This window comes from Ischnura elegans, chromosome 11, assembly GCF_921293095.1.
Source record: "Ischnura elegans chromosome 11, ioIscEleg1.1, whole genome shotgun sequence".
Classification (NCBI taxonomy): Eukaryota; Metazoa; Arthropoda; class Insecta; order Odonata; family Coenagrionidae; genus Ischnura; species Ischnura elegans.
The window spans coordinates 86,705,604-86,718,828 of record NC_060256.1 but is presented as its reverse complement, the minus strand read 5'-3'; the positions used below and the strand labels follow the sequence as shown (position 1 = coordinate 86,718,828).

The window sequence follows — 13,225 nt, the reverse complement described above, 5'->3', positions numbered from 1 at the left end:
ACAAATTCATCAATTATTTTGAAACACTTTTTGTTAAACTGTTGAAACAAAAACTTTAATTGGAAAGCCACCTAAAATATTACCATCTTCATAATTTTTCCAGAAATTACTGGGGGGCAGCCAACCCCTGGCACCCTTGATTAATTAGCTTTTTAATTTATACTGAAACTCCCAAATATTTAAAGGGGGCCCTCCTGTTTTGAAAAAAATTCTAATGTATATTATGAATGGTCACTGTGATTATTTTAATGGATGAATTAATCTGTGGAATATTTTTCTCCTAGTGCCTCCACAAGACGCAAGGGACCAGGAGGCGGCAATGGCCGCCGTCAAGGGAAGAGATTATGTGTACAATAAATAGAAGGCCGATCTATGCAAGGTTCCATTTTATGGATGGACAGTACCATGCCGTTGAATTCCACCCATCAGCCACTGCAAGGGATGTCATGGAGATCGTCAAAGCGAAAATTGGTCTCCGTGAAAGTGCAATGGGTACGTCACGTAGTCTTTGACTTTATTAGTGATTAGTTATAATTTAGTGGTAGTGGTCCTTTTTCATCACCATCATAAGTCAACAATCCAAATATTGGTTTGCCTCAACTACCCAATCCACTCTCCTATTATCTAACATTTTCTAATTACAGTAGAACCTCGGTTATACAACCCTCAGTTATATGATGACCTCACTTATACACTGATTTTTTGGTCCGGTGAATAACCCCATATGAACCCATCTATTTCCAACCTCGGTTATGAAACTTTTCACTTATACGATGACCTCAGTTACGAAACCTCTACGAGAAGATTGGGGAATGATTTTAATAATAATTAATAATTAACTCATTTATTGCTCTAGGAGTTTTAACTCCTTTGGAACATAGAAATTGTTAAAGTGGTGAGCAGTACAATTAGCATAGTAAACTGGAATTAACATAATAAAACTGGAAAAGAATAATTTCTTTTTCTAACACATTTTTCACAGTTTTTAGTCACAGGAGTGGGAGTAGTATGTGCTCATTACATAGATATGTCGATAAGAATAATAAGTTTTAATAATGAGCGATGAAATTTATTGGATATTAATTTTAACTATGGTAGATGATCGTCAATCTGGAATCACGAACTACGGAATATCTATCACTCACGGAAGATTTTCTAGAATTCTGCCAAGGTTATGTTTTCCATCGCCCCAGCGAAATAACGCCCAAATGACCTGTTAAAAATCCTCACGTACCAAAATTTTACCTCCCACGGTCATCCAAAAAAGATTGTCATATTTGCAGTATGGACATAAGTTGATGGTGATTCAACATGACAGCATGCATGGTCTCATTCCGTGGGCTTATCCCACATCTGCGGGACGAATTGTGCCGGGGGAAAGTTATTTATGCGGCGCGCAGATCAAAACTGACCCAACTTGTAACTCAGTGGGTTTAAAAGAAACATAGTTGCACCTTGAATAGCTATTTGCATAACTCTTCCTGGTGGCAAGCGTTTATTTTTTAACAGAACGAGAGTTAGTGTTAATGCCCTAGGAGAATAACTCGCGTCGTCAGTCGTCACGTAATCATTAAAGTCAAATCCAAAATGTGAAAGTAAAGGCAGTTCCTTTTGACTCAGGAATGGCATTTAACCATTATTTTGAAGCACATAAGTGCCCGGTGCTGTTACTAGATATGAGAAAGTAAAATATTTCCGTGAAGACAAATCACGCGGCTTGTGAGTTGAAGTTCCCAGCGCTGAATTCACGGAAGAATGCCGACAGAGAAGCTATGCCCAGTAGATTCAATCTACTATTGCTAAAATTTCATGGGAAAATTCTTTCTTAGAGCGTAAACATGATAGAAGGGGAGATTTTTCGAGGCTCTTTATCTATTTTTGTTCATTCATCACTGACGGCAGTTGTGCGGTTATTTAAAGTGCTAACATAAAAGAAGTGATATTGGCACTGGAAAAATCTTAGTTACGGAATATGCCGGGTGCCAGTGGCACAACTAGGAATATGTTTTGGAGGGGGGGATGGAAATACCTTGGGGGCGGCTCCCCTCCTCCCTGAGGCAACGGGGATTCCCGGAAAATAAAAAAAAATGACATGCCTGTAAATATATTTTACATCATTTTGGCACATTAAATTTAACTTTAAGCAGATGCACTTGCTGTGTATCAAAACTAAACAATGTTATAAATATTCTTTTTCATTTCTCTGAGGCTTTGGGGTCTATTCCCTCATCCCCCCATACATAGGCCACTGCCAGGTGCCGTGTGCTCTGTATTATTTCTCCTCTCTGGTATTATCAATGGTGTGGTATTTAGAGGGAGGTAACTGACAGCTGAAGTCATTTTCACCAAGAGGTAAGGGAGGGAGGATAGAAACCCTGTGTTGGAATTAGCCAGGTTGTAACTATAGGCTTAACCAGGGCTTAACGTCCCATCTGTCGGAAAGTGTGTTGCACTTGAAGTTCCCTCCACACTACTCTTAAGCAGGGATACAGCCATCTCTGAAAAGTATCTGCCACTGTCAGGACTTGAATCCGGACCCACTGGGTGTGAAGCCTTCGTGATGCATTAGTGTAGTTTTGCTCCCTAATTATGGGGTTAATTTGGATAACTTTCCTCAGGTATCTCATTTCTTCAATCTCCAATCTTTGGTAGGTAAGCCTAAAGTGGTAAACCTTAGTTCAACCTTCCTGGTAGCTCAACCTTAGGTGGTAAAATGAATTTCCTGAAAACTGCTGTTAATGAGCCAATTTTTTTTTTAAATTGGATTTTCTGTGAACATTTAGTATCACAATTATAAAATTTCTCCAGTATGATAGCCTTGCGGCTTAGTGCCGTAAATGCTAGTAATTCGACCAAGACGTTTAACCATGGGTAATGTTGTTCAGGAATGCAAAGTTATGTTTCTCTAAAAGTAACATATCATCTGTGGATAAAATACAAATATTATAGACCATGGCATTACTATAATAATAAAATTAATGGGATCACTGGCTAGGACGACTCATAATATGTTTATCTTTTTCCATTATTCTAACCTTGCATAATTTACTATCTAACCTTGCATAATTTACTATGTACATATTTGAATTATTAATGGTAGGCCAATTTTGACTTTGCATGAATGTGCAGGTATATTTTTTGCAATTGTGAGTAATATTTATATGGCCATGTGGTACATATTGTAATGGTTCAACGTCGGTTGCCCGGACGAAAAACCGCGAAAACCACCCATAAATGATAAACCTCCTTACGTTGCCAGCCAGGACGATTTATCGAAAGATTTAAATTAGCATTACAATAAATGTGGGGGATTCCTGTTCGCAGCTTATTTCGTGGTGAAGAGATCCTAATTGGGGTAAGGCGCGTGACGGATCGGCGGCAGGTGAAGGAAAATAGGTTTCGTAGGAATACCCAAAGAAATGCAAGGACCCTTTCATTCAGCATTCACACAAATATATTCAAAAATAAGAAACATCTTACATGAGATATTTAACCAGATGAGTGAAAATGATTGGGTTAGTGATGAATGGATGAAATAACAAATGATTTATGCACTTGGCATTTGAAATTACCATGAAATAATAATAATAAAAAATATTTAACAAAAGTCAAAAATATATGCCGTTAAGCGGACTCGTTTCAATTATTAGACTTCGTTACACTTTTTAATATCTGGGAAGTAATAAAGTCTGTCCCAATTGCACATTTAAGTTCCGTTGCTGACTAAGTTTGAGAATCATGAGAAAAATCACTGAGGCGTCGATGAATTTCACAAGGTGCCTTAACAGTGGCGTATTGCTGCATACGGGGACAAGTACACAGACAGGGGTGGTATCACTGGGGTCAGGGCAATGTAACTTTACGTGACCTGGATGACCACCGGATGACTCCGTTCCTTGGTGCCGTGGTTCGGGCTGGACGCAGGCTCGTCTATTTCTGTGCGGCCTCCTTTTTTCTTGGAGACGGCAATGTGCGCGGCCTGGCTGCCCCTGGAACCTCCTTGGCGACCACTTTCGGATTTCAGAGTGGATCCTCCGACTTGGCTTCCCGTCTTCTACGCCGATCGCTGCCTTTCGCCTCACTTTTTCTCGTAGTGCACAGTCAGCAACACAATTTACAATTCTCTCTTTTTTCTTCGGTGCGTTCGGCTTTTATACACTCCCATCGGGGAGTGAGGGGGTTCCGATGCACACGCAACACATACACAAAAAAATAGGGGGAAACCTTGGGCCATTCAACGGGGCTGACCTCCACTCACACCGACTCACTCATCCACTCCACCTTGCATACTTGGGTAGGAAAAAGGGGAGGGGGAAGATGGGAAATGGGTGAGGACAGTGAACAAGGGAATAAAGGCTAGGGTTGGGACGGCCGCAACCGTCACAATATGTGGAGATTCTTATGCATGCTGGTGACTGGTCACCCGCTGCCAAACATCATAGAGATGGCTCACAGGGTATTGTGTAGATGTAGATGCATAATTCTGTACTGGAGGACCAATGGTGAATTGCATTTCATCATATCTTGAATCACCATTATTTCCCAATGAAGAATCACTGTAATGAGAATATGCAAACATAAATTTTGATTTGTTTAAAAATGTATTCTGTTAACATACAAGGGGTAAATCATGGATGATGACAAGCTGTATGAATGGATACAATGGCTGCAAAATAGGGTGGTTTCCTATATTTTTTATTGCCTAAATCGAAAAATTATTACTCCTGGAGTATGTATTTCATGCTTTTAGATTTTTAAATGACAATAACTATTTTTTGCGATTTAATGAAAAGTGAAAATTTTCAAGTGGGCGAAAATGCGACGGCTAAGTATGAATGCTGGGAAAAGCCTGTGTGGCATCATTCTGGTTCTGGCTGCCGCCATGTGAGGCCACTTTGGTGCGAGGCTGTGAGCACTGCTACAATGCAGGCTGCTAGCAGGTAGCAGAGTACCTTGCTAGCAGGTAGCACTTGGCTTAAATAAGGATTATTAATACCCTAACAAACCAAGGAAACTTTCCCACCATAGGGAGTTTTAATAGGTGATTTATCAAGAAATGCTTCCCTGAACTCTGTGCCACATGCATGCATTGGTAATCTCAGATGATGTAAAAGTCCTACATATCTACTCGTATAGAATCTAGGTCCCGTTGACTTTATGTGGAGTGGCATCGCATGGGTGCCAATCTGGCCTTTTTCAAATGAGGTTAAAATTGACCATTAACATTCATCTAAACTTAGATTTCTAGAACCAAATAATTTTTATATTATGAATACACTAATGTTGGGTAACGAATCGTAATCAATGCGTTTCGTTTTCTTTGATGAAGGAAACTACCCTATTCATAATTTTTTTAAAGACTCAGCTTAGATCATATGCTGAATTCATGGAAAGTTGAACTCATTGTTAACTCTGGGTCTACTGTACACATGTTGAGAAACAAGTTTCTGAAAATCTTAGGGAGTCTGACCACAGCAGATTCCCATGACCTTACAGCTCATTTAACTTATTTTTTGAACTTTCAATTTCAGGTTATGCCATATATGAAGTGCTGGGCAACTCAGAACGCAGTCTGATGCCTGAAGAGAAGGTGGCTGATGTAATGTCTAAATGGGAGCGGTATCGAATAGCCACGGCAGCGGCAGCAGCCGCAGCAGCCGCTTCTGCGCCACAAGGGAACATCACGGTGATGCACAATAATTTCCAGGGTCACCTCAAGGCGAGAAATTCGAACCACCGCCACCCTGGGCAGCAGCCAAACGGCGACGCTCAACAAGTTGTGCAAATGCAGCAGCACAACCACCACCACCATCACCACAACCACAATCACCACCCGCAGGCCGCGCAGCACAACGCAAACAATCCCCCTCCCCCGCCCCCACACCACCACCCTCCACAGCACCTGTTCCTCTTCAAGAAACACCTCTTCTTCGATCAATTCCTCGACCTAGATGACCCCGTCGAGAAGGAGTTGCTGTACCATCAAGTGCTGCACAGTTTGAGGTCCGATCGCTTCCCCGTCACGGAGAAAGAATCGGTGAGTGATCTTCTTGACTTTCTTTATCCTCCTGGAGGAAGCATCGGTGAGATACTCATCAAGATCTACCAGCAACTGGTGAATTCCATCAGTAACTCATAAATCTCCTGTGCAACTACAGAAAGCATTGCATGATTTAAAGTCTGTTTATACCAGTAACTGCTGAAATACAAAATACACAGTTTAATAAATAATGAATCAATTTTAAGAAACTATGGCAAAATGCTCATCAGATTTTTTTGAAGAATTTTACCATTCAGTGAAAATAATTAACCAATATTATTTAGATTTCATGAGTTGATGCTTTTGACTTGATTAGTGACTGATTGGTACTCACCCGAATCTGGTTGCTCCATTCATGTATTTCTCATAAGTAATTCCAACAGATTGTTTGCTTCATTTTGAGAAATAAATGCCAAAACCATTTACCCCTTTCTTAATAATGGCCCTTTATTTCTATATGCAAAAAATCTATATTATTAATGTTTTGGTATTGTGTTAAGCTCTCAAGTTAAGATTTATTTTTATGTATCATTTGACCAACTTGTAATTTCAAAAAGGGGAGGTACCAATTTCTTTTCATAAAATTTGATGAACATGTGACAAATAATTAGATTCTATAGGATAGAAGTTAGTCATTTAGCTGCATGAGGATAAAAATTTATTTCAATTTATGAAAATGTATAATATAATTTCAATAAATATTATGTGGCTGCCATTGCTTGTAGTAATACCTAGAATGTATAAAATGGATTACTTTATGACACTGTACACCTTGAGGAGGATATTGTAAGTTGATTCAGCATTCTGTTTCAATGTCGATTTGACTTAATGGCTCCAATGATTTCATTGTCATTTCCAGATGATGCTCTGTGCCCTGCAAGCTCAGCTTGAGCTTGGAGATTGGCGGGAGGAACTGATTGACTACAGATCCATCTGCGGTCATTGCCTGCCCCCTCGTGTGATACCAAATGTGCCTCATGAGGGCATTGCCATCCATCACCAAAGTCTGCGTGGAATGACTGCAGCCGAAGCAAAGAAAGCATTCCTCAATCTCATCCAGAGCTGGCCTCTTCATAGAGCCACCATTTTCGATGTGATGGTGAGTACAAAGATTAATTGCTTAAGATTTGATTAAAAGAAATGATCCCCATGACTATATTCTTTGCTGGGAAATTTGAGGGATTGGTGGGGAAGTGATAGACAGGAAGTGAGGTAATGGAGTAGGTCAGAGCACATAATACTACACAATTACACCAGAAAACAAAACAAACTCATACCTCCTAGCTCACTCATTTAGCTGATTTTCCTGAGGAACGAAATTCCCTGAAGGTCTCAAGTACCTAATTAAAATAACTGATACCAGCAAGATATAGTGAAAGAACATCCTGAGTCAATAGAAAAGAAATGGCATTTTTCCACAAGTTTATTGCTTACCAAATAGTCAAAACACATTGCACAGTATACAACATACTTGTGGAAAAGTGCCATTTATTTTTTGTTAATTCAAGTACAGTAGATTCCGGTTAATTGGGACATATCGGGACTTGCGCACTTCGCCCCAATTAAGCGGCTGTCCCAATTAGACGAACTATCCTATATATGGGCATAAACAAACATTGAAATGATAGAAAGAAGACTGAAGAATGTTTGTAATGCAACATAAATTTATTAAACTATTAATTTGATTAATAAATCAGCGAGTTTAGTTAATTTATTATGATTTTAAAGAATTATAATTTAGTTAAAAATATTTTCCACAGCCTCGGGCAACGAGTCTTTTATTAAGTCCTATTAAAGAAAAGTCCTATTTTCTTGCGGATAGTATAGGAACAAGAACTTTCAAAATAGGGCAAGAATAAGAACATTTGTGAAAAATAAGAGTAAATCAAAGGAGGAAAATATAAAAAAATAGTATTCTGAAAACAAAAAAATTTTAATTTCGTCGTGAGTATAGGGTCTATATTGCCGACTAATGGCCCAATAAAGCGTCATGCTGTCTCAATTAAGCAGAGAATACTCTGGGATATTCCTCTATTGGGTTCTGTTCTTCAAAATCTGCCCCAATTAAGCGGCTGCCATAAGTAACCGGTGGACCCAGTAAACGGAATCTACTGTACTTACCTACTTATGTACTCAGATTTAATGCTGAAATAAAAGTGAAAAAGTATGTATGCTAAATCTTACCCCTTGCACATTTGCTCTAAGGTTTAGCTTTGATGGATGGAGTACTGTGTGGGGAGGGGATGCTAAAAACTAAATTAGAGGGAAGAATTTTGAGTAAGAGAGGGGAATTGGCAGGTACATAGTGGGAATAATTGTGAGTTGATGATGGAGCTCTAATTTTGTAGGAGAGACAGGCCTGGGTAATCTACAAAATACTCCTTGTAAACTTAATTTAATCGCAAGATCACTTAAACAAACAATTCTGATATTGTAATTATTTCCTAGACCCAGTGAGAAATGGGTGGTGGAATCCACGTGGAACCCACGTGGAGAATTAACGTGGATACCACGTGTTTTTGGTCATGGAATCAACGTGGAACCCACGTGGAAATTTGGTGGAAAAATTAAAACAGCAGTTGGTGCTGTCCTAAAACCATTAAAACCTCAACCACTCTATATCTAAACCTTCTATATATGTGTCTACGATTTTTCATGTGCTCTCATGGCTGCCTTTCCTCGAATTATATAAAAATAGAATGTGCGATACATTTTCACATAACTAGCGTGGTTTCAGGATGATAAATGACGCAATGTCACCAGAGAGTTAAGTTCCACAAATTAGAAATTCTGTTTAACATTTTATGATACCGTATAAGCTTGTGTAAGAGGCGCACACGTGTAAGAGGCGCACCCCTATTTTGAGCATCAGAGCTATAAAGAAAAAAAATTTTACGGCATTTTTTTTTATACTACCGCGCGGTGTTGCAGACGTGCGCCGGGAATTTCGACAGTTATCGAACTTTCCTCTTTCAATATTAATTGAAAGAGGAAAGGAAAGGAAAATTTCCTCTTTCAATTAATATTGAGAGAGGAAATTTTGATAACTGCGGCGGTAACAGCGGTATAAGAGGGAGTAGAAAGAGTTCCGATCCTCTCTTCGCATACGCCGTTGCTCTGCGATGCTTGTCCTACTCACGAACAATTTTGTTTAAATGCTCTCGCAGGAGTATTGCAATAGAATTGCAGCCATGGAAAATTTTAAGGCAAAACACGACAGGCATTTAGCACGAACCTTCCCAAGAGCTTGGACGACAATCGGGCAATCTACGCGCCGTAGGATAATAACCACGTCGTAGATTTAACGGAACCACCCTCGGTCCTCCATCAGCCAATGCCTCTGCCGTTTTTTTCCCTTTCCGAGACCCCACAGGAAAACATCAAGTTACAGGGGAACAATGGAAACGTGTTTCATCCCTACCCCGTTTCACCAACTGACCTTGATCGATCTCCCAGTTTCTGGAGGCCAAATGCTAGGTGAGTCATCAACTGAGCCCGAAGATATCTCGATAGCTTTCAATAATTGTATGACACGCGCGAGGTTCAAAAAAAGAAAGATATCTAACGAGACGCATATCTGACAGAATTTAAGTTTTTTAAGATCTAATTGTTTGACACAAAGATTTACAGTTACAGAAACAAGCGTAGCATAAGCGCACTCAAACAAGACGAGACCGACTGGAAACTTTATGCAACGCAAACTGCATATATCACATTGCTGCTCCTTCGCCCCTTCGCTTTGAAGGCAACGACGTCAAATGCAAGATCGGACGTGTTCTTCCCGTGCTCCTTCGCTCATAGCTTCGTAGCTTGAAATACGGAGGGGAGGGAGCGCGCACCTTCCCCTCCGTATTTCGTCGCTTGCTTCGAAGACGGAGGGATCGCGCTCCTTCCCCTGGACCTCTCCTTCCGCGCTCTTCACTTACAAGCATTTCTGATTTCTACCATCCACAATTTAGTCCAAAAATGAACACACTCGTTCGAATTTTTTAACCCTTTCACTGCTGTGGACGTACCTAGTACGTCCGCACGGCAGACTGCGGTGGACGTACTTTTTCTTCCTCCCTGCCATATGGTCCACGAAGCACTTCGAAGGGACCCACTAATCCGGGACCCTTTCCTCGACGAACTCACCCACGCAAGACCGTCTCATCGACCCTACCAGCGGGGGCCCTACCTCCGGAAAAGTGACCGCTCTGACTGCAATTTGAAAATCAATCAATCAATCCGATCATCGAAATATGATAGTTTTCATCGCACTCCTGCCAATCAAGCAATAAAGTACGTCTTTGAACCGTGTTTCTGCGATGAAAAATAATGATTTTGTTAACTTTGATATAATGGCCATTTTCCGGTGGTCCGCAGCCACGTTTTGTTGCAAAGTTAACAAAATCGTTATTTTTTATCGCAGAGACACGGTTCAAAGACGTACTTGATTGCTTGATTGGCAGGAGTGCGATGAAAACTATCATATTTCGATGATCGGATTGATTGATTGATTTTCAAATTGCAGTCAGAGCGGTCACTTTTCCGGAGGTAGGGCCCCCGCTGGTAGGGCCGATGAGACGGTCCTGCGAGGGTGAGTTCGTCGAGGATAGGGTCGGAGATTAGTGACCCTTCGGAGGGTGTACCACACCCATCCTGGAAGTACCTGCTCCATGAGCCCAGGAGACGCATTTTAACATTTTCGCCGCATGTGAGGAGAAGGTTTCCGCAGATTGAACAGCAGTGAAAGGGTTAAAAATGCAGGTTTTGATACCAATATAATTTTCAGTTGCAATAATCGTCATATTTGCGTCTGAAGATGATTTTTGGAAAATCAGGTCCTCAGCGTAATGGAAATTACTCGGCAAGACAGATATTGACTATTGACCAGGTATGTCATTCAAAAATACGCGTTTCTCTAAGTTTGATAAGCGATTACTATATGCAGTATAAATGGCGCGGGATGCCCACTCGTGGCAGTAAATTTAGCGCGCCCTCCGGAGCGAAAAACCCCCGCGCGATCTTTTCCATTTTCACCTCTGGGGTACCGACGTGACGGCGCGATGCTTACAAGAAAAGCAAACAGGGCATTTTAAAAATACGTCACTAAGGGAGAAACTCCCCTGCCTGCCGCTTGTTTTTGACCTAGGATTACAGATAACTGACTTACACTGAAAACCAAGGTCACTCAGTTCCCCTCAGACTTTCGACCGGTGAAGGGGAGGGGGGAAGATAAGAAGTTTGTGTAAGAGGCGCACCCTCATTTTCGGCTGCAATTTTTGGGAAAAAAGGTGCGCCTCTTACACGAGCTTATACGGTAATCACCACAAATCCACTTGAAATCAACGTGGATTCCACGTGGGTCCAACCACTCAATATCCACCACCACCAAATATCCACCACTCAACGTGGATTCCACGTGGGTTCCACGTGGATTCCACCACCCATTTCTCACTGGGGACCATAAGCTCTGCCTTGATTATTAATATCATGTTTGTTCAATTTAAGGTTATGCTATATTCATTTTTATTTATTTTATAGTTATCAATTTTATTTCTTTCGTATCCACAATAATCTCCTGCTAAATTTTTTCCCAACATTTTACTATTAGAAAACTTTTGAAGAAAAAAAAATAGAGAGAAAAACTATAGGTTTAGCATGGGCAGAACGGCCATACTTTTAGGCATAGATATACATAAGTTGAAATGAAAATACAGTACATGATTCCTTTAATTAAGATCTCAGTAGGAGGAGTGAAGCTTTGAGTAAATATGAAATGCACTCAGTTTTTCTCAAAAGGAAACTCTATCATAAAGATCATAAAGAAGCTGAAAGAAAGCCAATTAGCAATAATATGAACATTATCCTGTGAAACAGGAAGTGGAAATTCATTGCCAGAATGAAAACGTAAAGAGGTGGTGGTAACATTAAGCTGTTGTAGCTGCATATATTTATTATTTGTTGATGTTGGCAAATGGCTGATGTTTCCAATTTTTTGAATGATGGTATGTATTGTTTCTTTATAGATATGGGATAGTGATTCATCCCCCAGCTTCTGGTTACTTTCCTCTCTAGTTGTGGTAGTAGCCCTTTGTTTAGTATGATTTAAGTTTGCATACTAATAAAAGTCCTTTGGTTTATTAACCCATTACATCTCTGGTGAAAATTTGTGGCAACATTTGAGTAGACTTTAAGTAACTAAGGAAGTTCCCATAATTGTAATTAAGTGATGATTTTATGTAGTCAATGTATGTAACAGAAGAGTACACCATTACTATTTCAGTTTGCACAGTCTCATTAACTTTTAGCGGCATAACTTTGAGTCTGATGTCATTCAAATAAAACCAGCATTTAATTTGTTCCAATCCTTAATATTTCTTTCTTTTCAACTAATTTCTTGCAGAGCGTAAGAAAAATAATGCATGACATTTTTATTTGTTACCAACCTTTTATAGGACGCAAAAAAACCACAGTTATAGGTAAATACATGTATAACATAAAAAAATCCAGCACAATACAATGCAATATCAATCAAAGCAATTTTTTTACCAGGTATGTTAATGTGTTTTTTTCGTTTCAAAAATCACAAAAATTCTAAAATTAATTTTTTTCTGAATTACCTGCTGAATAAATACTCATTGCTAACATCATGTGTCTGCTAACCTATGTTATCCTTTTTTGGCTCATATGATAAATGTTGCTGCAAAAACTAAATTTTTTTCTACGATGGCAGTATGAAAATTTCTTTTCAGAATATACACGAACAAAGTTAGTTGGATGCGTAACCTTAATATGCACATTTTTCAGTTGCTTGCATAAGGCAGTAATTTTCATCACGTTGGTGAATATATGAGTCTAATATACCTTCTGAATATTTCATTGGCCTCGGATATCGGAAAAATTTACTGACATTTTATTTAACAAGCACTCTCATGGGAATGATAAAAAATACAGAAGATATGTAATCATTGGGGTGAAGAATGCTCTACTGTGAAATGAGATCTGCTGGCTTCACATTTATTAAACTCTCCAGAAACATAATGCTGTCATAATTTTGGGAACTTACTTTAGATTGACTAAAAGAAATGTGGACATTGCCACCACAGCTTGCAAAAATGCCAGAAAAAATGCTGTATCGTATGTAGAGATGGACTTCAAATCCTTAAATCCTTGAAACCTTCAAATCCCAGAGGAGCTTCG

General features: G+C 39.6%; 1 protein-coding gene across 2 annotated transcripts in view; it reads left to right on the top strand.

Annotated features, from left to right (window-relative positions):
- The window catches only part of LOC124167585 (myosin-I heavy chain), a 506,524-nt gene that overhangs the window by 483,639 nt on the left and 9,660 nt on the right, over positions 1-13,225 (top strand). For both annotated transcript variants that reach the window (XM_046545559.1, XM_046545558.1), the window contains 3 exons: positions 285-492; positions 5,532-6,037; positions 6,900-7,139. In XM_046545559.1, the coding sequence (XP_046401515.1) occupies positions 285-492; positions 5,532-6,037; positions 6,900-7,139 (954 nt within the window). The remainder of the gene's footprint in view (positions 1-284; positions 493-5,531; positions 6,038-6,899; positions 7,140-13,225) is intronic.